The sequence below is a fragment of the Peromyscus maniculatus genome, chromosome 4 (assembly GCF_049852395.1).
Source record: "Peromyscus maniculatus bairdii isolate BWxNUB_F1_BW_parent chromosome 4, HU_Pman_BW_mat_3.1, whole genome shotgun sequence".
Classification (NCBI taxonomy): domain Eukaryota; kingdom Metazoa; phylum Chordata; class Mammalia; order Rodentia; family Cricetidae; genus Peromyscus; species Peromyscus maniculatus.
In genome coordinates, this window is record NC_134855.1 from 104,963,283 (window position 1) to 104,983,146 (window position 19,864).

The 19,864-nt window shown below is 48.6% G+C and overlaps 1 protein-coding gene across 5 annotated transcripts; it reads right to left on the reverse strand.

Moving 5' to 3' along the window:
* Positions 1–7,989: 7,989 nt before the first annotated feature.
* Positions 7,990–12,423, reverse strand: Itpripl1 (ITPRIP like 1). 5 transcript variants are annotated; one of them, XM_006986462.4, is made up of 2 exons: positions 12,143–12,423; positions 7,990–11,117 (listed from the first exon to the last, which is right to left on the reverse strand). In XM_006986462.4, the coding sequence occupies exon 2, from the start codon at positions 11,101–11,103 to the stop codon at positions 9,448–9,450; it is 1,656 nt and encodes a 551-aa protein (XP_006986524.1). In that variant the 5' UTR covers positions 11,104–11,117; positions 12,143–12,423; the 3' UTR covers positions 7,990–9,447. The 5 variants fall into 5 exon arrangements, with proteins under 5 accessions (XP_006986524.1, XP_015860511.1, XP_076426697.1 ...); XM_016005025.3 differs by having other exon boundaries at positions 12,139–12,338; XM_076570582.1 differs by having other exon boundaries at positions 12,134–12,241.
* Positions 12,424–19,864: the final 7,441 nt, after the last annotated feature.

The window sequence follows — 19,864 nt, forward strand, 5'->3', positions numbered from 1 at the left end:
CAATTCTGTATAAATAAAGAAGCACTCTGGCTGCTAGCCAGTAAGGCTGCAAGATTCTCCCAACCACCATGGCCTGCCTCACTTCCTTCCCCCAACTCCATACATCCTCTGTCCCACTGGGGATGACTCCTGTATGCTTCCTCTCTGTCCATCTCTCCTAAAATGAAAGTAAGAAGTATTTCCTCCGTCACTGCTCTTGCATCCACCCATCTTCAGACCCTGCCCTCATCCAGAGCTGGACTCTGGCAGTCCACATCTTTGACAAGCAAGGCAATGGCCTCAAAAGGGGGTACGGACAATTAGGCATGACCAGGAAAGAGTGAGGTACTCGGCCCATCCCAATGTCCACCTGTCTTCGGGTAGTTCATGAGTAGTATTGGTCCATGCCTGTGGCCCCAGTACTCAAGTTTTTTCTTTAAAATGGGACCGGGGTTGGGGGGGCTGTCACCAAACATAAATTGGACAGGCTTCCCCTCCAAGTGTAGAAATACCCTAGGTTTGGGGAGGGGGTCCAAACCCCATTCCCTTCAGTCACTTTCTCATACCTTCAGAACTTTCATGTACATGAAATCACTTTCTTATACTTTCAGAACTTTCACTTAAAACACTTTCTTAGCCAGGCGGTGGTGGCGCACACCTTTAATCCCAGCACTCAGGAGGCAGAGCTATGTGGATCTCTGTGAATTCAAGGCCAGCCTGGTCTACAGAACAAGATCCAAGACAGGCACCAAAAAACAACAGAGATACCCTGTCTTGGGGAAAAAAAAAAATCACTTTCTTGTACTTTCTGAACTTTTCATATCCTCAGACACTCAGAACTTAAGTTATTCTTGGTGCTTACTTAAGCCTTCACATTCTCAGACCTTTATCCTGTATGAGTCCATGAGAAGATGCAGCTTTAATATCTTATTTCTAAGTCACTTTCTTCCCCTGCTTCCGCCACCAGTACGTGACAGGGTTCCTTATAGTTCCTCTTTCTGGGGCATTCCTGGGCTCAATGTCCAACTTCCTTGCATTGAGCACATGGGTCTTTTTGCAGCTTTGGCTTGTTGCTCTTCCAGGGTGCCTTACCTTGTTCCGGGTCAGGCGGTGGAGTTGTCTCTGCTTTTCCTCTGGATCTGCAGCCGATGCTGCCAGTAGCATTCGAACCATGTTGCAAGCCTGTTTTCCGTCTGCAGCTGCTCTAGCTTCCCTTTCCATTCCCCTAGCCCTCTCCTGTCTCATTTTCCTCCATCCTTAGTCTGGCTTGTACCTTATTTGCTACCCCCATCAAGTCATTCACCGACTTACCGGCTAAACCATCTGTCTTTTGGAGCTTCTTCCTAATATCTGGTGCTGCTTGATTGACAACAGCTAGGATTACTGCTGACCTGTGCTCAGCTGCCTCAGGGTCCATGGGAGAGGGAGCCCTAAAAGTCTCCATTAATCAGTCTCTCAAGGTTAGCTGATGGTGATTCATTAAACTCCTGCTCAACACTGTAAATTTTAGCCGCATTAGTTGGTGCTTAGCAGCCACCTGGAGACCCCTCATTAGAACCTGGCAGTAGACTTTGAGGCCTCCCTACCTTCTGGTGAATTGAAATTCCATTAGGGGTGAGTCAAGGGGAAGCCTGCATCAATCTGGGCCTGGTTGGCCGTGGGACACACATCATCTCCTGGAACCAGCTTCTGAGCCTCAACAATAATGCACTCTGCCGGGCGGTGGTGGCGCACGCCTTTAATCCCAGCACTTGGGAGGCAGAGGCAGGTGGATCTTTGTGAGTTCGAGGCCAGCCTGGTCTCCAAAGCGAGTTCCAGGAAAGGCACAAAGCTACACAGAGAAGCCCTGTCTCGGAAAAACAACAACAACAAAAAAAAAAAAACCGCACTCCTTTTCTTCTGTAGTGAAAAGGATCTGAAGGATCTGCTGGAGTCATCGCATGTAGGCTGATGAGTGAAAACAACAGAGTCTAACAGGTTAATAAGACCCTTGGGGTTATCAGAGAAAGAGGGGTTCTGAGTTTTGCAATTATACAAGTCAGCAGTGGCAAAGGTCTAATACTGATAAACCTCATTGCCCTGATCATCAAGCAGGCCTATCACACGAAGGGGAGAGCAGTGGAGTCCGGCTCACAGGCGGTAGCTTCCTGGGCACTCTTCCACTGGTGCGAGGGGCACTCGGCATGGGCTCAGCCTCCCCCTGAGCATCTGGCAATGTCAGAGGAGGGGGCCCATCCTGGGGTTGTACGGGGTGTGTGTGTGTGTGTGTGTGAGTGTGTGTGTGTGAAGGAGATATGGTGGGGTGAGGATAGGATATCCTACTCTAGTCCCCCCTCTAGAATCAGGGGGGCTGAGGGCTTGGGATCCTTGGGGGAGCTCTTGGCATCTCCAACCCCCAAGGCAAACACTGTTGAAGATCCCCCTGAGTCGGTTGTAAGTAATGACTTCAGCCAAGGTGGGGGTGGGAGTGGGGGGTGGGGGGCTCACATCTAGGTCCTCCCAGATATTAATGCAGGGAACCTGGTCGGGGTGTCCCGGCTGTCTGTAGATGACATCCTTAGCCCTGCTAATGAGAGATGGGTTAAAAGTGCCTTCCATGGGCCAGTTAGTCTGAAAGGACGTCCACTCCCATTGACAGAGGTTCCAGAGCTGTTCCCATCCATCTTGACGGCCAGTCCCTGAAGTCTTTAAAATGGTCAAGGAAGAGGCTCAGTGGGGTAGGAGGATAGCTGGAATTCTGGCCCATTATTTCAGGATGTTCCAACCACAGAAACAGACCAAAGATGCACACACCATGACAGACAAACCAAACGGCTGTGTACAGATCCGAAAGTGAGACTCCAAATTAAGGGCTTGGTAGATGTGACCCACTCAGTCTCTGCAGAGGTACTGGGGTGGGGGGTCCATCCCCCCTCAGGAGGGTCATCCGACCCTCCAGCGGGATCCCAGGGCATCCCCCTGGTCTCCCAGCCTATCAGGGACAAGGACAGAATCTCTAGTTAGTGGAAAAATACAGACCCCCCATAAGACAGGGAACTAGATCATCTTACAGTCAGGTTGCCTAGCAACAGGACATGGAGTCAGAGCCCTTGACCCTCTCACCCTGTAAACATCCTATACAAACATCCTGTTAGCTTGCCCCACCCTATGCAGATGACAGCTTCTTGCTCCCCCCACCCTGCAGGAACTATATAAACCTTTGTGGAAGAGAAATAAAGTGGCACCTTGATCAGAATCTAGACTTGGTGTCTTTTCCTTTGTATCTCCTGTCCCTACATTCCCTCCTTAGGGTGGTCGAGAACCCGTTGTAGCCCTGCAGGCGGGGCACCAGCCTGTGATCTTTCCAGCACATCTGCCTAGATCTTATACAGACTTTACAGAAGGAGTTCCACCAATCAGAAACAGAACACAGGCAATTCAGAAAGGTACCAGGCTGTTGGTTGTTGGTTGTTGTTGGCCTAAAGACTCAGCAGAGGGTCGTCATGGTGGGCTTGGGGATCCCAGGTAAGCACCCAAATGTTGTGCCCAAGGTCCAGTTCCCCAAAGGATCACCAAGAGACTGAATCTGATGCAAAAACAAAGAATTTTTTATATGAGTTAACTCGGACCTCTCCATCCAACTGAGGAAGCAGCAGAGCAGGAGAGACCCCAAGCAGCATGGGACAAGGGTTTTTGTGGTGGCTAGAAGAGGGGTAGGGGGGACAGGAGTGTGGGGGTGTGTGGGGTGTGTGGGTGAGATAGGAGTGGGGGTGTGGGGTGTGTGTGTGGGGGGGGACGACACAGACAGGAGTGTGGGGTGTGGGGGACAGGAGTGTGGGGGGTGTTGGGGAATTCCAAGACTGCCTGATTACAGACCTGGGGTTGGCTCCAACCCTGGTTAGGGGTTTCTGGGCTGGGCTGATTGGTTCTCTTAGGCCTAGGGAATTGCAACATTGTAACCTCAGCACCTAGATTTGTTTGCCCACTTCTGATTGGCCATTCCCTATGAGGTGATGTGTTCATAGCTCCTGATTGGCCGTTCCCTATGGGGCGAGGTGATCACAGCTACTGATTGGCCTTTCCCTATGGGGTGAGATGGTCACAGCTTCTGATTGGCCTTTCCCTATGGGGTGGGTGTTAGCTAGGGGAAAGGTCAGGCAGTCGCCGCCTCTGATTGGGCCTTCCCTGTGGGGTGAAGAGTTCATGGCTCTCTCTGTAGCTAGGGCAAAAGGTCAGAGCAGTCAGGAGGTCAGGGGTGGTGGTGGGGCTTCCTGCTCAGGCCTCTTTGCCATGGCTGCAGTTCTGCGGAGGCCTGGGTCTCTCGTTCACTACATGCGTGTCTGGTGCCTGAGGTTAGAAGAGTGCATCAAATCCCCTGGAACTGGAGCTACAGATGGTTGTGAGCTACCACGTGGGTTCTAGGAATTGAACCCAGGTCTTCTACAAGAGCAACACATGCTCTAAACCAATGAACTATCTCTCCAGCCCCAGAAGCTACCTTTTAAAGCTACTTTGCTTTTGCATGAACTTGTTCTCCCAGAAACACTTTAGGATGAGGCAGAGTGGCGTAACATGGCCCCAGACCTTAGCACAACTGACTCCATGATGAACGTGCCATTCAGGCTGTAAAACTTACCATGTAGACAGCACCACCTGTTGTTGGTTGTTTTTTTACTTTTGGGAGTCCCTCTACCCAGCTGCCAAATAAATCACACCTAGTGTCTTATTCTTACTTATAAATGTCTGGCCTTAGCTTGGCTTGTTTCTAGATAGTTGTTTTTTTTTTTTAACTTTAAATTATCTCATCTACCTTTTGCCTCTGGGCTTTTTCTTTTTGTTACTTATGTATATCTTACTTTCACTCTTACTCCATGGCTGGCTGTGTGGCTGTGTGGCTGGCCCCTAACATCCTCCTCTCTTTGTTCTCTTGCTCTTTCTTCTTTCTTCTCCCAGATTTCTCCTTCCATTTATTCTCTCGGCCTACCAGCCCTGCCTATCCTTTCTCCTGCCTCGCTATTGGCCATTCAGCTCTTTATTAGACCATCAGGTGTGTTAGACAGGCAAAGTAACACAGCTTCACAGAGTTAAACAAATGCAACACAACAGAATACAACACGTCTTTGTATCATTAAACAAATGTTCCACAGCATGAACAAATGTAACACATCTTAAGATAATATTCTGCAACAACCACCAGCCAAAATGAAAACAAAAATCTAATCCATCAAAGTCCGTGATTCTGGGGCAGTCTCTAAATGGACTAACCTTGCATTTTGGCTTCTGTAGTCCCACCTCTGGCTAACTGTTCTTGTTAACTGAAGTGTGTCAACCCAGGACATGGCTTTTGTGCTCAAAGCTCACCCTGAGAAAGGCTTGGAGCTATACTAGATAGAATCCCTAACACCCAGTGTAGTTACTGCAGACTAACACAGACTTTCTCTGAGCTTAAACCCACTTCTGAGCATGGATACCCCAGGACAGTGGAACTATGGAAAGAAAAGATTACAGTCTTCCTCACCTTCCTGAATGCTACCATCAGCCACCCAGAAACTGCACATCGGCACCCAGGACTGGATGCTCCCCACCTTATCCATTACTGAGCTTTTTGCTCAGAAAAATCTCTGCGGGCTGCTCACCTTTCCATCCACGTCACCCCCTTGCCACTGGGCCTACAATAGCGTTTGCCAAGTGTGAACCTGATCTCATCCCCACTTGTCTCCTACCACTTCCTCCCAGAAGTCTGAAACCCTTTCAAAGGTTCCTTTGTTCTGGGAACTTCCAAAGGGGCCAACAAGGACCCACAGGGTTTGCCCCCACCCCGCCGCCCCCAAAGGCTCTTCAGCCTCATTTTGATCCTCTCACCTCCCTTCCTCCACCCCCTCAGGCCTTTTTTCAGACTTGCCTTTATCCCGCCTGCTTCTACCACAATTCCTCAGCACACAAGCTCTCTCCTACCTAGAATTCTCTGCATCTCCATCTCCCTCCAGTTAGCCCCAGTCAGGTTTGGTTCCTGCCGGTTCCCCAGGAAAGCCTTCTGGGATACACTGAAGGCTTCTTATTGGAGGAGGCTTTGATGTCCAAACTAAGATCACCAAGCATTGGAGGAGGAACAGGTGGCTCTGAATTGGGATCCCTGAAGAACCGGGTAGGAACCTCTGACAAATGAAAGATGCTTGTGACCCACTGGACAAGGCTGGAGGCTATTCTGGGGCAATAACGAGCCTCCTAGGCTGACTGCTTGGCTCCGAGCCAGCTCCATACCCAGTGTCTGGAGGCCAGGCATGCCCAGAGCAGGCAGGTCTTTCACATGTACTCTGAATGCTGCCTTTGTTTTGGAGTTCAGGCTACTGAGGGTGCCAAAAGATTAAGTGATTTATCATTGCTATCAGAGGCATGTGAAACTCAATTCCTCTGTACAGAAGTGGCCGGCCCCTCCCCCACTGATAGGCTGCCAGAAGGCGGATTGTCCTCCACCACATTCTACTTCCTTAAAATCCAAGAGACACAACCTTAGTTCGAGTGAGGAACAATAGTTACCAATTGGCTAAACAAGCAACCTTTGGCTACAAATTTGCTAATTTTTCAGCCAAAAACTGGCTTTTACCCTAACAAAGTTTCTGATTTAAACCATCAAGTTACTGAGAGCAAAGGGGATTTGAAGCCTCTTGAAAGGGCTTTTCGATATCTTGGCCATGTGGTGGAGCAGGCCTTTAATCCCAGCACTCCTGAGGTGGAGGCAGAGGCAGGTGGATCTCTGAGTTCAAATCCAACCTGGCCTTCAGAAGCAGAGTCAGTTCCAGCACAACCAGGACCTCACAAAGAAACCCTGTATCGAAAACTGAAGGGAAAAGAAAAAAAAAAAAAAAAAAAAAAAGGAAATTGCTTTACATTATTTTTGGCCTCTGAGCAAATACTTTTAATTTTTGTATGCAATATGGAATTCCTCATTGCCTAAATCCTGGGCTATGAACAATTAATTTTAGAACTCTCAAACAATAACATACTGTCCTGATCTTAAAACCAGGATGATGCATTTTGCTTTTCAGAGCTATTGGACCGGTTAATCTTGTTTCATTCCAAAGCCCACAGGGAAGGTTGCTAGGGCGGGTACTTTATTCCAGGTGCCTGCCATACCTCAGTTTCTTCCTCCGTACAACAAAGAACCGGTGTGATGGGGCTACACTGTGAGGACCGAGTGAATTCCTAAGCAAAAACACCAGTGTCTACAATGCTCACTGAACTCATTCCCATCACTGGAACCGGCGCTGCATCCTGGGAGCTTGCCAGGTTCGGTATCACAATCAAGTTCAGCTTCCTATCTGGAGAGGTTCCCCATTTCATTGTTAAGACTATTCCCCGTGCACGGCAGGTCTGTTCTTCCCATTACTCACGCCACACACACACCCTGTCCACTCTTGTACCTTCTGCCCCACCCAAGCTTTGTTGGTGTTCCCTTTGTAGTCTTCTCCCCGCTCCTAATTTCACGTTTTTCTTTCTTGTCTGTTCGATGAGAAAGAGCCCTGCCGACCTAGCAATCACACCACCATCTTCCCGCCCCAGCAGGAAGACTCCTAGAGCATGCTGTCTGTCGTTACTAAGAGCTTTGAATTTGGTCGAGATCTGGGTTTAGGTACCATGGAAATTAATAACTTAGATGCTCCTTAACTTTATGAGTTACTCTTTGCTGGCCACTGGCCATGCCACTGGAGACCACAGGGCAAACCACAGTTTTAAGGTGCACTGAGAAACACCAGGATATAGTAGCTAGAGCCGTCAGAGGCACAAGAACTTCTTGGGGAAGGTACATACGAATGTTGTTAGTGAACAGATTCTGATTCATACAGAAAACAGCCTCTGTTTTTTAGTGGAGGTGAAGATAGAAGCAGATAGTTTTGATTAGTATATGATCATTTGAAAAACAGAAATCCCACCTGCACAGAGCCATCACCACATCCTCTTACCTGGAAAGCAGGTAACATGGGAACATATTACCTATCTCTATGTAGCAAGAATTTCAAATATTGACTGGCATCAGTTTCTAGAATGCTTTTATTTTTTTTCTAGGGTAGGGAGGGTGTGGATTCCTCAACAGAAGTCCCAAAGGCTAGCATTTGATAACCTTCTCCCTCACCAGCTGCAGAGGGCATGTCAGAGGGCGGGCCAGGGTCTCCTTCCCAGCAGATTTCCTGGCAGTGTTGGGTACAGAACAGCCTTGATGTTTCAAAACAACCACACCCATAACTACGTCTTAAGACTCTTCAAGATGCTGAAGGTTTGGAACAAGGGGGAAACACGCCAATCAGTCTCTAGAATCAGGCCTCTCAGAGCTGGACGGCTCCACATACCTTCCTGTCCAGGCCTGGCCACGGGCCTAGATTGTGATGACCCCTCTCTTCAAAACCACAAAGCTCAAGTAACCTCTTTGTCATCTTTGAAGGGAGACTAGGAAGTCATCGCCAGAAGAGCGCACAGAGCAGCTCCCTCAGAAACAAAGCGCTCCTCTCAGAGCCCACGGAGAGGTAGCAGCAGAGCTTTCTAACACTGCTTCCAGGCACTAGAAAGGCCATCAGGTGGTGCTTACGTCCTCTCAATCATGGGATGGGTCACCATTAACTTAATACTTAGGAATCAAAACTAACAAATATTTGGGTAGTTCTAGGGCTTTTCTCAGATACATAAAAACAGCTATAAATTTGTGTGAAAATAGGGAGACAGAGGCAGGCGAATCTCTGTGAGTTAGAGGTTAGCCTGATCTCTAAGGAAGTTCCAAGACAGTCAGAAATGTTATACAGAGAAACTCTGTCTCAGGGGGGAAAAAAAAGAAGAAAAGAAAAAGTCAGGGTGGTAGTGATGACTCACGCCTTTAATCCCTGCACTTGGGAGGCAGAGACAGGCGGATCTCCATGTTCAAGACCAGCCTGGTCTACAGATAGAGTTCCAGGGCAGCCAGGACAATGTACGTACTTTAAAAAAAAAAAAAAAAAAGACATACCTTGTTTATATTTTCCAACTAGTTAAGTTATGAAAACTTACATCCTGAAGCAGGGACTGTGGCTGACAATTTGAGGGAGGGAAGTGGAGTGCATCAGTCTGGGTGGGAAGGAAGCTAACAGTGCAACAAGCCATTTCAAAGGGAGCATGGAGCAGGTCGGGAAAAGAAGTCCGCTGGGATGGAGGTATCTCTGGAGCGTCTGCTTCCAGTGTTGACACAGAAACACAACTTAAGATCTCAGCTCCTCAGCAGCAAACTCTCCCCAGGACATCTGTCCCCATGTCCTTTTCCCTTCTCTGTGTCATGACCAAAGTCAGGAGACTAAAACATCACACACACACACACACACACACACCCGCCCCACTCTGCTGGCTGCAGCCTGTGAGCAAGGTGAAGGTCACATACACCTCTGGTATGTGAGAAATAAACTCTTTGCAGCCTGAGGAATCAGAACTACCTTCTTCTACCTTTTTTTTTTTTTTTTAATGGCCTTTCCTTTAAAGTCCTCCAGCCAGTGGGGGGCAAGGCAGTGTTTTCACCTGGGCCAAAAGGTTGTGGAATTCCTCCACCGCCTGTGTGTGGGCCACCGGATTCAGCACCAGGTGCTGGAAAAGATTGACGGGCTCAGCATTCCGGAATGTCTTAGGGATGGGTATGGTCAGGGGCAGGAAGGTGTTACCAATGAGGAAGTGATGGAGAGACCGCTGCTGGAGGCCTCGGCCTAAGAACCAGAGGAGGTCCTGGAGCCGCTGCGAGAGCATGCTGTGCTGCCAGTCGGTGAGGGGCAGTCGCAGCAGCAAGTGCATGAGGGCCGTTTTGAAGTGGTAAGAGGTGAGGACGGGGCGGGACGCTCCCGGGGGCAACGTCTGGTGGTCCTGAAGACTCAAAACGATCTGCAGGCACTTGAGGTGGCAGGTGTTCTCAGGGGCAAAGCGCCCCACCAGCTTCAGAAACAAGTGTTCGCAGGCCGCGAAGGACTCCGGCCAGTCCACGCTGGTGAGCTGCTCTTGCCCCGGGGCCTGACTCACCAGGTAGACCAACGTATCCTCCCGCTGCACCCCAAGAACCAAACTGATCAACAGAACGCGGCCCGAGCGGTAATCCAACCGGAGCTTGCAGGTGGTGGTGGTGGTGGTGGACGGCGGGAGAGTGAGCTTAAAGTCATACTTGTGGGCCACGAGGGCCCAGGCGTTGCTCACCATGTTGCGGAACCACTGCACGGTCTTACACACGTCCAGGTGCGAGCCGGTGCAGAGAGCCGCCTTGATGGAGCTCGTGCACTTGCTGGAGATGGCTGAGTGGTCCCTGTGGTGGTGCACCAGACACAGCACATCCCCCAGGACCTGCTCGTGCTTGCAGATGCATTCAGAGTCCACCTTCACAGAGCCGCAGCGCCGGCCCAGCGCCGGGTCTCTCATCTCCAAGACGAACATCGTGCCCTGCGGAGGGACGATGGGCACCAGGACATCGAACTTCTGGGTCTCGTGGAGGGTCCCCCACTTCTCAAAGGCAGCTCCAATGCCCAGGCAGTCCTCCAACTGCGGGTGAGCCTCCCGGCGGCTGAGCACCCGGCAGGCCTCAATGAGATCATCCACAAAGCTCTCCACAAACTCACAGGTGCCGGACAGGTCACGGATGGCACTCTGGATATAGTGTTTGTAAAAGGATTCCAGGGCTTCCTGGGAGGGGAAATCAGAGAGCCAGGTGTAAGAGGTGACGGGCACAACACGGATTTCTTCCTCTTCCTCCTCGCTGCTGGAGTCGAAGGCTGGTTCATGCTGCATGTTCTGCCGCAGGAGCTCAAAGATGAGGAAAAGGCAAAAGAGGCCTGTGTTCCACATGTTTCCCAGCATCCAGCCCAGAGGCCCCCCATCTTGGTCACTGGCCTGGAACGGCCATCCCATGTCCTTCTTCCCCAGCACTAACTGGTCACTGGACGTGTCTCCTCTCCAGAAGTTCTCTGCTTTCTGCTTCTGCTCAGCGGCTCGCCGTCTCTCCTCAAACTCTATTTCTAGCTGCCGCATCTCCTCGCTCATTCGCTTCTCCAGCTGCCGACTCCTGGCTAGCGTGTCCAGGTCCATGCGGTCACTGACCATCAGGGGGTGGTGAACAACATACATCACTGCCAGGAACAGCAGGCTTATCACAGCCATGGAGGCCTCTGCATCTGGAGAAGGAGGAGGGTGGGGGTCAGCGGTGACTTGCCGGGCACATCTGTTCTCCCAGCACATAGTCCCCAGAGCCCTGGTACCTCAAATCCTGGGTGCCAGCTACTCAAGAGGAACAGAAAGTGCAGAGAGCTGGGTTTGGACGGAGCAAGAGCGGGGCTGCCTCGGAAGAGGTTTAGGGAAGGGAAGTGGAGACGGCAGGGTGTACCCTCAGCCAGCTGCTTTCTTTCCACATACTGGGGGTGGCACGTAGGCTGCCAGAGGGTGGGCATGAGACTGTTTTTATTCCTGTATAATATGGGGAGGGGGACCCTTACAGTAGGGTGGCCTCACCCGACTCATCTGTCCACCTTGGGCACCAGATATGCCCTGCCAGTCCCAGAGGCTCCCTTCCACAGGCAGAAAATACAGAATCTGTCTGGGCACTATCTTCCCCATCCTTGGGTAGCCAGCCTCAGTCCCCAGCTGCAGCATCCCACTTCCTCTGTGACTTCACAACCCTCCCCTGTGTGATTAGACCACTAAGCCTCACCACTGTGCCCTGCAGGAGCCAGACAGGCACTGGGCTGCCAACTCCCTGTGTACTGCAATGTGGTGCTGAGGCAGCTGCACCTCTCAGCCCAGGAAAGTGCAGAGCTCAGTGGCCAAGCCCCAACTGACAGACAGTAGCAGAGTTTCCCTGGCCCTCCCACCCAATCACTGAAGCCTGAAACTTCCGGCCTTCACCCCCATCAATTCACCAGCTACTGGGCTCCCGGAGTCACGAAGGGCAGTGCACCATGGATCTCGGGTTCAGGTGAGGGTCTCTCCTCCCTTTGGAGCTGAGCCCAACTGCTCTCTCCATGAGCCCTGTTCAAAATGACCAGAGCCGCGCGGGCTCTGCCTCAAAGTGGAGGCGCCCCCTCTGCCATTAGTAACTTCCCCAAATTCCACGCCCAGAGAGTGCAATCTCATCCATCTCTCCTGACCCAGTTAAAGACCCAGATTAAGGGTTTCCCTTGGAATTAGGGGCCACCTTACTCACGGTCTCTGTTAAGAGCAAGAGAGCATTCTTAAAGACACAGCGCGGCCTGGCCCCCGCTGCCTTCTTCCGGGCGTGCACGATGCTGCCAGTTCATAGCCGGCACCGACTACAAGCGTGGTCCCGACGCTCTCTTTCTGGGTACAGACCATGTCTCCAACAGTCCAAAGTCTGTGGACTGCTGGGACTACCACGCGGTGCTGGCCGCGGAGAACTCCAGCAAGCCACAGCGGTTCCCGCCTTAGGGGTTCCGCCCCGGGAGGCTCCACCCCTTGCTCAAAGCCACGGGGCGGGGCCCGGGGCAGAGGCTCAGCAGCGCCGAGGCCGTCCCTAAGGGCACGCACCTTTTGTCCCCAGTCCGTCTCCCTTTGAAGGGACAGCAGAGCATCTGTGGCTACCCTCTCACAGCTACTCCGCTTCGTGCGGTGGCACAAGGCTGAAGTGCCTGCTGCCACCCTCACCGCGTTCCTTCCTGGACGATGTATGCTTAAGGAGAACTTGGGTGGAAAGACGATGGAGACAGAGCTAAGAACTGACTGGGAAAAGCTGTTCTCACTTTTCTCTGACTCTATGCAAAGTGAAAAAGGAGGTGTGTTTAGATACCCGTAATGAGCATCACTTGATGGGAAGGATGACTCAGTGGGTGGAGCGCTTGCTGCCCAAGCATGAAAATAGGAGTTTGGGTCCCCAGGCATACACCTCTAACCCCAAAGCTGAAAGGACAGAGCTAGGCAGGTCCACTGAGTTCAAGTGGCCAATGAGTATAAGGTCTTATTAAGAGATCTTGTCTCTTGCCGGCCGGTCGCCGCTCAATTCCAGCACTTGAGAGGCAGAGGCAGGTGGATCTCTTGTGAGTTCAAGGCCAGTCTGGTCTACAGAGTGAGTTCCAGGACAGGCAGAGCTGTTACACAAAGAAACCCTGTCTCAAAAAAACAACAAACAAAAAGCAAAAAACAGAGAGAGAGAGAGAGAGAGAGAGAGAGAGAGAGAGAGAGAGAGAGAGAGAGAGAGAGAAGAGACCCTGCCTCAAAAAAGTAGAAATCCATACAGACACTGATATGTACCTATGTCCTCCACAGGTGCACACATACCCATGCAACACCACACAAACATGCTCCTACACAGGTGTGTGCATACACCACTATAGACCTCACCTCCAGACCATGCCCAGAATCATGTATCTTTCCCCAATCATAGTGACTCTTAGGAAAGGAGATCTGTCACTCAGAGTCCTTGGAGCCTTGTTCGCCACACTCACTAGTCACATAAAAGTAAGAATCCTAAATCTAGCCAGGCAGTGGTGGTACATGCAGTAGCAGGCAAGTCTCTTGAGTTCAAGTCCAGCCTGGTCTGCAGAAAGTGTTCCATTACAGCCAGGGATACACAGAGAAACCCTGTCTCAAAAAAGCAAAACAACAAAAAAATTTCTAACCCTTCAGGCAGCCCTGTTGATCATACATCATATCAAAGAGAACTTCATAAAGTATGAAGGCTAGATAAGGCTTAGTACATGTTAATGCTAACAAGGGGTTGGAGAGATGACCCAGTGGTTGAGAGCACTGATTGCTCTTCCAAAGGACCCAGGTTCAATTCTCAGCATCCACATGATGGCTCACAGCTGCCTGTAACTTGTGCATGTCACATATAGACATATGCAGGCAAAACACAAATACACAAAAAATAAATATGGAGAGACGGCTCAGCTGTAAAGGGTACTTGCTCTTCCAGAGGACACTTGTTTGGTTCCCAGCACCCACACGGTGGCTCATAACCATCTGTAACTCCAGGTCCAAGGAATCCAACAATCTAACACCCTCTTCTGTTGCTGGTACAGGATGTCTCTAGACACAGAATGCCCATCTATACAAGTGGGCAAAACACACATAAACAACTTTTAAAAGTAAATCAATTTTTTTTTTTTTTTTTGGTTTTTCGAGACAGGGTTTCTCTGTGTAGCTTTGTGCCTTTCCTGGAACTCACTTGGTAGCCCAGGCTGGCCTTGAACTCACAGAGATCCTCCTGGCTCTGCCTCCCGAGTGCTGGGATTAAAGGCATGCGCCACCACCACCGGCCGTAAATCAATTTTTTTAAAAAGGGAGATGCCAACAAGCTATAGAACTATTATCCCACTTAAAGATCACAGTTGAATTGGCAAAAAGCTCAGTATCAGAGAACATCTTTGGTTTTTGTTTGTTTGTTTGTTTTATTTTTCTTTTGGCTTTGTTCCCCAACTTGTTTTGTTTTGGGGACAGAGTATCACTATGTATCCCTGGCTGGCCTGGAACACAGAGACCCTGTTTCTGCCCCCCACATGTTGGAATTAAAGGCCTGTGTTACCATGCCCAGCTCCAAGCTGTATTTCTTTCTTTTCTTTTCTTTTTCTTTTTTTTTTTTAAAAAGATTTATTTATTTGTCATGCATACATGTTGGGCCTGTATGTCTGCCTACAGGCCAGAAGAGGGCACCAGATACAGATCTCATTCATTATGGATGGTTGTGAATCACCATGTGGTTGCTGGGAATTGAACTCCGGACTTCTGGAAGAGCAGCCAGTGTTCTTAATCACTGAGCCATCTCTCCAGCCCTCCAAGCTGTATTTCTATATTATTTGTTTTTATTTATTTATTTATTTATTTATTTATTTATTTATTTATTTATTTATTTATTTATTTAAGAGACAGGGTTTCTCTGTGTTGCCCTGGCTGTCCTGGAACTCGCTCTGTAGACCAGGCTGGCCTCAAATTCACAGATCTGCTGGTTTCTGCCTTCTGAGTGCTAGGATTAGAAGCATGTACCACCACTGCTCGGCTCTATTTTTATTTTTTATGTGTATGAGTATTTTGCCGTTATGTATGTGCACCATGTATGATGCCTGGCACCCAAGAATGTCAGAAGATCCTCTGGAACTGGTTCTGGGAACTAAACTCGGGTCCTCTGCAAGAGCAACAAGTGCTCTTAACAGCTGAGCCATCTCCACAGCCCCCCACTCCAACCTGTATTTTGTTAACTTAGGAGCAGGAAAAATAAGAAACCCTCCAAAGTTCATGCTGATTGGTGATTTTATACAAGTGAAAGTAAGTGACTCATTAACACGCCAACTCCTGCATTGTAGGTATTTACTTTTGCTAAACAAAAAAATATGGTAGATTTTCTGTGAAATAAATTTAGCTGTACCCTTTAAAAACTTATATTGTAAACCAGACATCATGCACAGGAATATAACCCCAGAATTCTGGGAGATCTGAGGCAGGGGAATAAGTTCAAGGCCAGTCTGGGCTACGTGAGAGAGACCCTGCAAAAGTTGGACAGGTGTTGAAAGCACAAAGGTCCTTGTGCTCAAAGATAAGCATTAGGGAAACCAGGAATGTTAAACACACAGGGAAGAGATGTATAACTGATTTCTGTCTAGAAGGCTGGGAATGGGGTTGGCTAATAATAGCCCAGGTGATCCTTGCTCCACCTGTATGGGCAGGAGCTTCCCCAAGCTCCCACAACCAGGACCAGAGGTGGCTAATAGTCAAGACGACTTTGTGCTATCTGAATGACTGAGACCACATAAAATCACCCCCTGACACACACCGTAGGCCCTTAAGATAACACATACAGCCTATCTTTAGAACCCATCTTCATGGAAGAAGTGACATGTACTTTAGAAGAGTTTCGATGTAATTATGCCTCCTTGTGCGCACAGGATTGTGTTACATCAGGAAACCTTCCCCCCTCCCTCCCCCATTGTACTGTACTTAAATATACTAAAATAAACTGCCTGCTGTTAAGCTCTAGACGTTTGAACAAATTTCCTTCTGGTCTCATGTGGATCCTTATTTTGCTGGTGATGGCATTTGCAAAAACCACTCCCCCCCCACACACACACACACAGATTGGGAAGATGGTATAGTTGGTAAAAGTGCTTGTTGTGCAAGCATGATGATATAAGTTCAAATCCCAGTACCTTCCTAAAAAGTCAGACATACAGGATGTCTGTAATCCTATTGCTCCTTCAAGGAGATGGGAAATAGAGACAGAATCCCTGAATGCTCAGGGATCAGCTAGACTGGTGAACACAGCACAGAAACAACAAAGAGACCCTGTCTCAAAGCAAGGCAGAAGATGAGGACACACTCCAGAGCGACCCCTGAGCTCCACACCCTTGTGGTGCCCTGCACGCACAAAATGCACAAGTACTTCACACCAGATGAAAGTTATGAAATAGCCAGGTATGGTGGTGCACAAAGGAGGAGGAGGAGGAGGAAAGAGAAGAGGAAAAGGAAGAAGAGGAAGAGGAAGGGGAAGAGGAAGGAGAGGAAGAAGAAGATGAAGGAGAAGAGAAAGAAGAAAAGAAAGAAGAGGAAGAAGGGGAAGAGGAAGAAGGGGAAGAAGAAACTTATGAAATGATCATTATGAACAACACAGGAAGTAGCTGCCACCATAACTGCCTTGACTCCGCCTATTTGCCATCCAAGACTTCAACTTGTTTAACACCCTTCACCTTTTGGTGAGAAGAGTTGCTTAAAGACTCGACATTGAGAGACGCACGAAGGAACAGTTAGTTGCTTTAAAGGCGATTTATTTCTAGTTTTCCTTGTTCTCCAGCACAAGATTATTGGGACACCTCAGTTGTTGCTTTTTATCCCCAAGACCAGACTTTATAATTAATTAAACATTAGATGTTATGTATAGTCTGGAGGAATTAAAGAAAACATTTCAAGAAGATTTTTTTAAAAGCCCACCCAAACTCAGTAAGACTTGTGGAATGAATACATTGTAACTAAAAATATATGAGAAGCAACAAAAGGTTTAGGTGGGTGAATTTATGAAGTGATGAAAATACATGTTGTTTAAAGCCTTGGGCTACTGGTTGTGGTATTTAGCAAGAGGTATTTTATGGGAAGTATTTGAGTCTATCGTGTGCCAATGGTGAACTTTGTAAACTCTTGTGGCCTTGAAAACCATCTGACTTGGACGTTTTTGTTAGAAAAGGAAGCCGAGGGGGTTGGAGAGATGGCTCAGCAGTTGAGGGCACTTCACTTGCTGCTCTGGGAAAGGACTAGGGTTTGGTTACCAGCATCCACACTGTGGCTCACAATCATCTTTAACTCCATTTCCAGGGGGGTCTGACACCCCTTCTGACTCCATGAGCACCAGACACACACATGGGACACATCCATCCAAGCAAAAACATTCATATACATAAAAATAAAATCAGCCAGGTGGTGACGGCGGCGGCGGCGGCGGCGGCGGCGGCGGCGGCGGCGGCGGCGGCGGCGGCGGCGGCGGCGGCGGCGGCGGCGGCGGCGGCGGCACACGCCTTTAATCCCAGCACTTGGGAGGCAGAGCCAGGTGGATCTCTGTGAGTTCGAGGCCAGCCTGGACTACCAAGTGAGTCCCAGGAGAGGCGCAAAGCTACACAGAGAAACCCTGTCTCGAAAAACCAAAAAAAAGAAAAAAAAATCTAAAATAGGGACGCTGACTGCCTTCAATTGCCATCCCACAATGTTTTAGTGGCTCAGCAGTTTTAGTCTTGTGTGTCTGTGTATGTAAATGTGGAGATTGAATACAGGACCCTACACATGTTCAGTGAGCACAATCAGCCAGCCTCACCCAGTGCTGCGGTGGTTGTGGTGGTGGTTTTATAGTTCTTTTTTTTTTTTTTTTTTTAATTCACAACTGAGGAAAATGAGCGTTTCCAATGAACAAACACTTTTGGAAATGATCTTTTGTTGTAGAATTGATATTTTTCTTTTTTGTTGGAAACTATGTAGCCTTGACTGTGTCTGAGGTCTCTAGATAGAGTAAGCTAGCCTTGAACTTGTCATCTTCCTGCCTCTGCCTCTCGAAGGCTTGCACCACCATGCCTTGCCAGATTTGATACTGGGAGGGGCAGGTTCTACACAGGGTTTTTTTGTGTAGTCCTGCCTGTCCTGGAACTAGCTCTATAGACCAGGCTGGCCTCGAACTCAGAGATCCACTTGCCTATGCCTCCCGAGTGCTGGGATTAAGTGCACCACTGCCGCCCTGCTTAGACTTGATACTTTTTAATGAAAATGAAACACAAAGCAGTCTTTAATCCCAACACTCGGGGAGGCAGAGGCAGGCAGATGTCTGTGAGTTCGAGGTCAGCCTGGTCTATAAAGCAAGTTCCAGGACAGCCCGAGAAATCCTGTCTCAAAAAACCAAATACATAGACAGACAGACAGATAGATAGATAACAAAGCAAAATGCTGCATGCAGGTGAGATTTATATTATGGTGATATCACTTTCAACACTAACTTTTGACTCTTAATATCAACTCCTAAATGCACTTGCCACATTGTGGAAAGTAAACAAGCAAGACCTCCATCCCTATACCAGTTTGCAGCAGATGTTTTCTGAGCTCAAGCCTCAGTCCTTGCAGGATGTATCAGACATCACTGAAGTGAAAAGAATCACCATACATTCTAAACTTCACTTAGCTTTGCAATTATGGGGAGTCCATCTAACCTTCAGTTAGGCCCATTTAATCTGCAACGCAATAACATGTTAAAAACCCACTATATAAATGAAATTATGCAGCGCTGGGCATGGTGGCACACACCTTTAATCCCAGCACTTGAGAGGCAGAAGCAGGTGGATCTCTGAGTTTGAGGCTAACCTGGTCTACAGAGCGAATTCCAGTACAGTCTGGGCTACACGTAGAAACTCTGTCTGGAAAAAACACAAAATAAATAACTATATAAATACTTTCCCAATGGGAATCATGTGCTTGAGGATTGATATCAGTTTTGGCAGTACTTATATTTATGGAGACACTCCTCAAAGAATAAATAAATAAAATATCATTAACATAAATGTTTGCAATCAATTTAGATGATAGGAGTGAGTAGACGTCCCCAAAATAAACCACATCTGTGCTGAAGATGTTAATAGGATAAATGACTGGATTGAACTTAGTGACTGCAAAAAATTAAAATGTTGAAGAGCCAGAGCCAAATCACTGCGGGCTATTTTTATTCTCTTGAATGGCATTCATTTCTCACCCCTGTGTCTGACCTAACATCTTTTTGACTGTCAAAGCCTTTAAAATGTATTCCTTTTTTTTTTTTTTTTTTCCCCCCGAGACAGGGCTTCTCTGTGTGGCTTTGCGCCTTTCCTGGATCTCGCTCTGTAGACCAGACTGGCCTCGAACTCACAAAGATCTGCCTGCCTCTGCCTCCCAGTACTGGGATTAAAGGCGTGTGCCACCACCGCCCCGCCTTAAAATGTAATCTTAGCAGATCTCAAGTTTCTACCAATGGAAAACGCTAAAACCATCACTGGAAAAGAACAGTATTGGCTTAGAACACCCCAAGACCAAGTGTTCAGCACAGAGGAGACTTATTTGCTCCAGATGGACAGAGAGCAGGAAATAAGAGACAAAGACAGGAGACAGAGAAGGGGAAGGGAACAAGGAAGCAAGGGCAGGGGTATTTGTCCTGGAGAGACAAAGGACTGACTCTGGATAGAGAGGAGACCAAAGTGACCCCTAGGCAAACGGCAGTTTATAAAAGCAACTGTTAGGATGGGGTGTTTAATTTTGATTGGGCATGTTAATTAGGTGAGCCAAAGGGGGCTTCAATACTTTGATAGCGGGACCTTGGTAGTCAGCCTCAGGAGGAGGAAGTGGCCAAATAAGGGAATCGATCTCCGGTGGTTGTTAGCTTTAGGAATGTCATCTAACAGATTAGTAAGGCAGTGGGAAGGGGGAG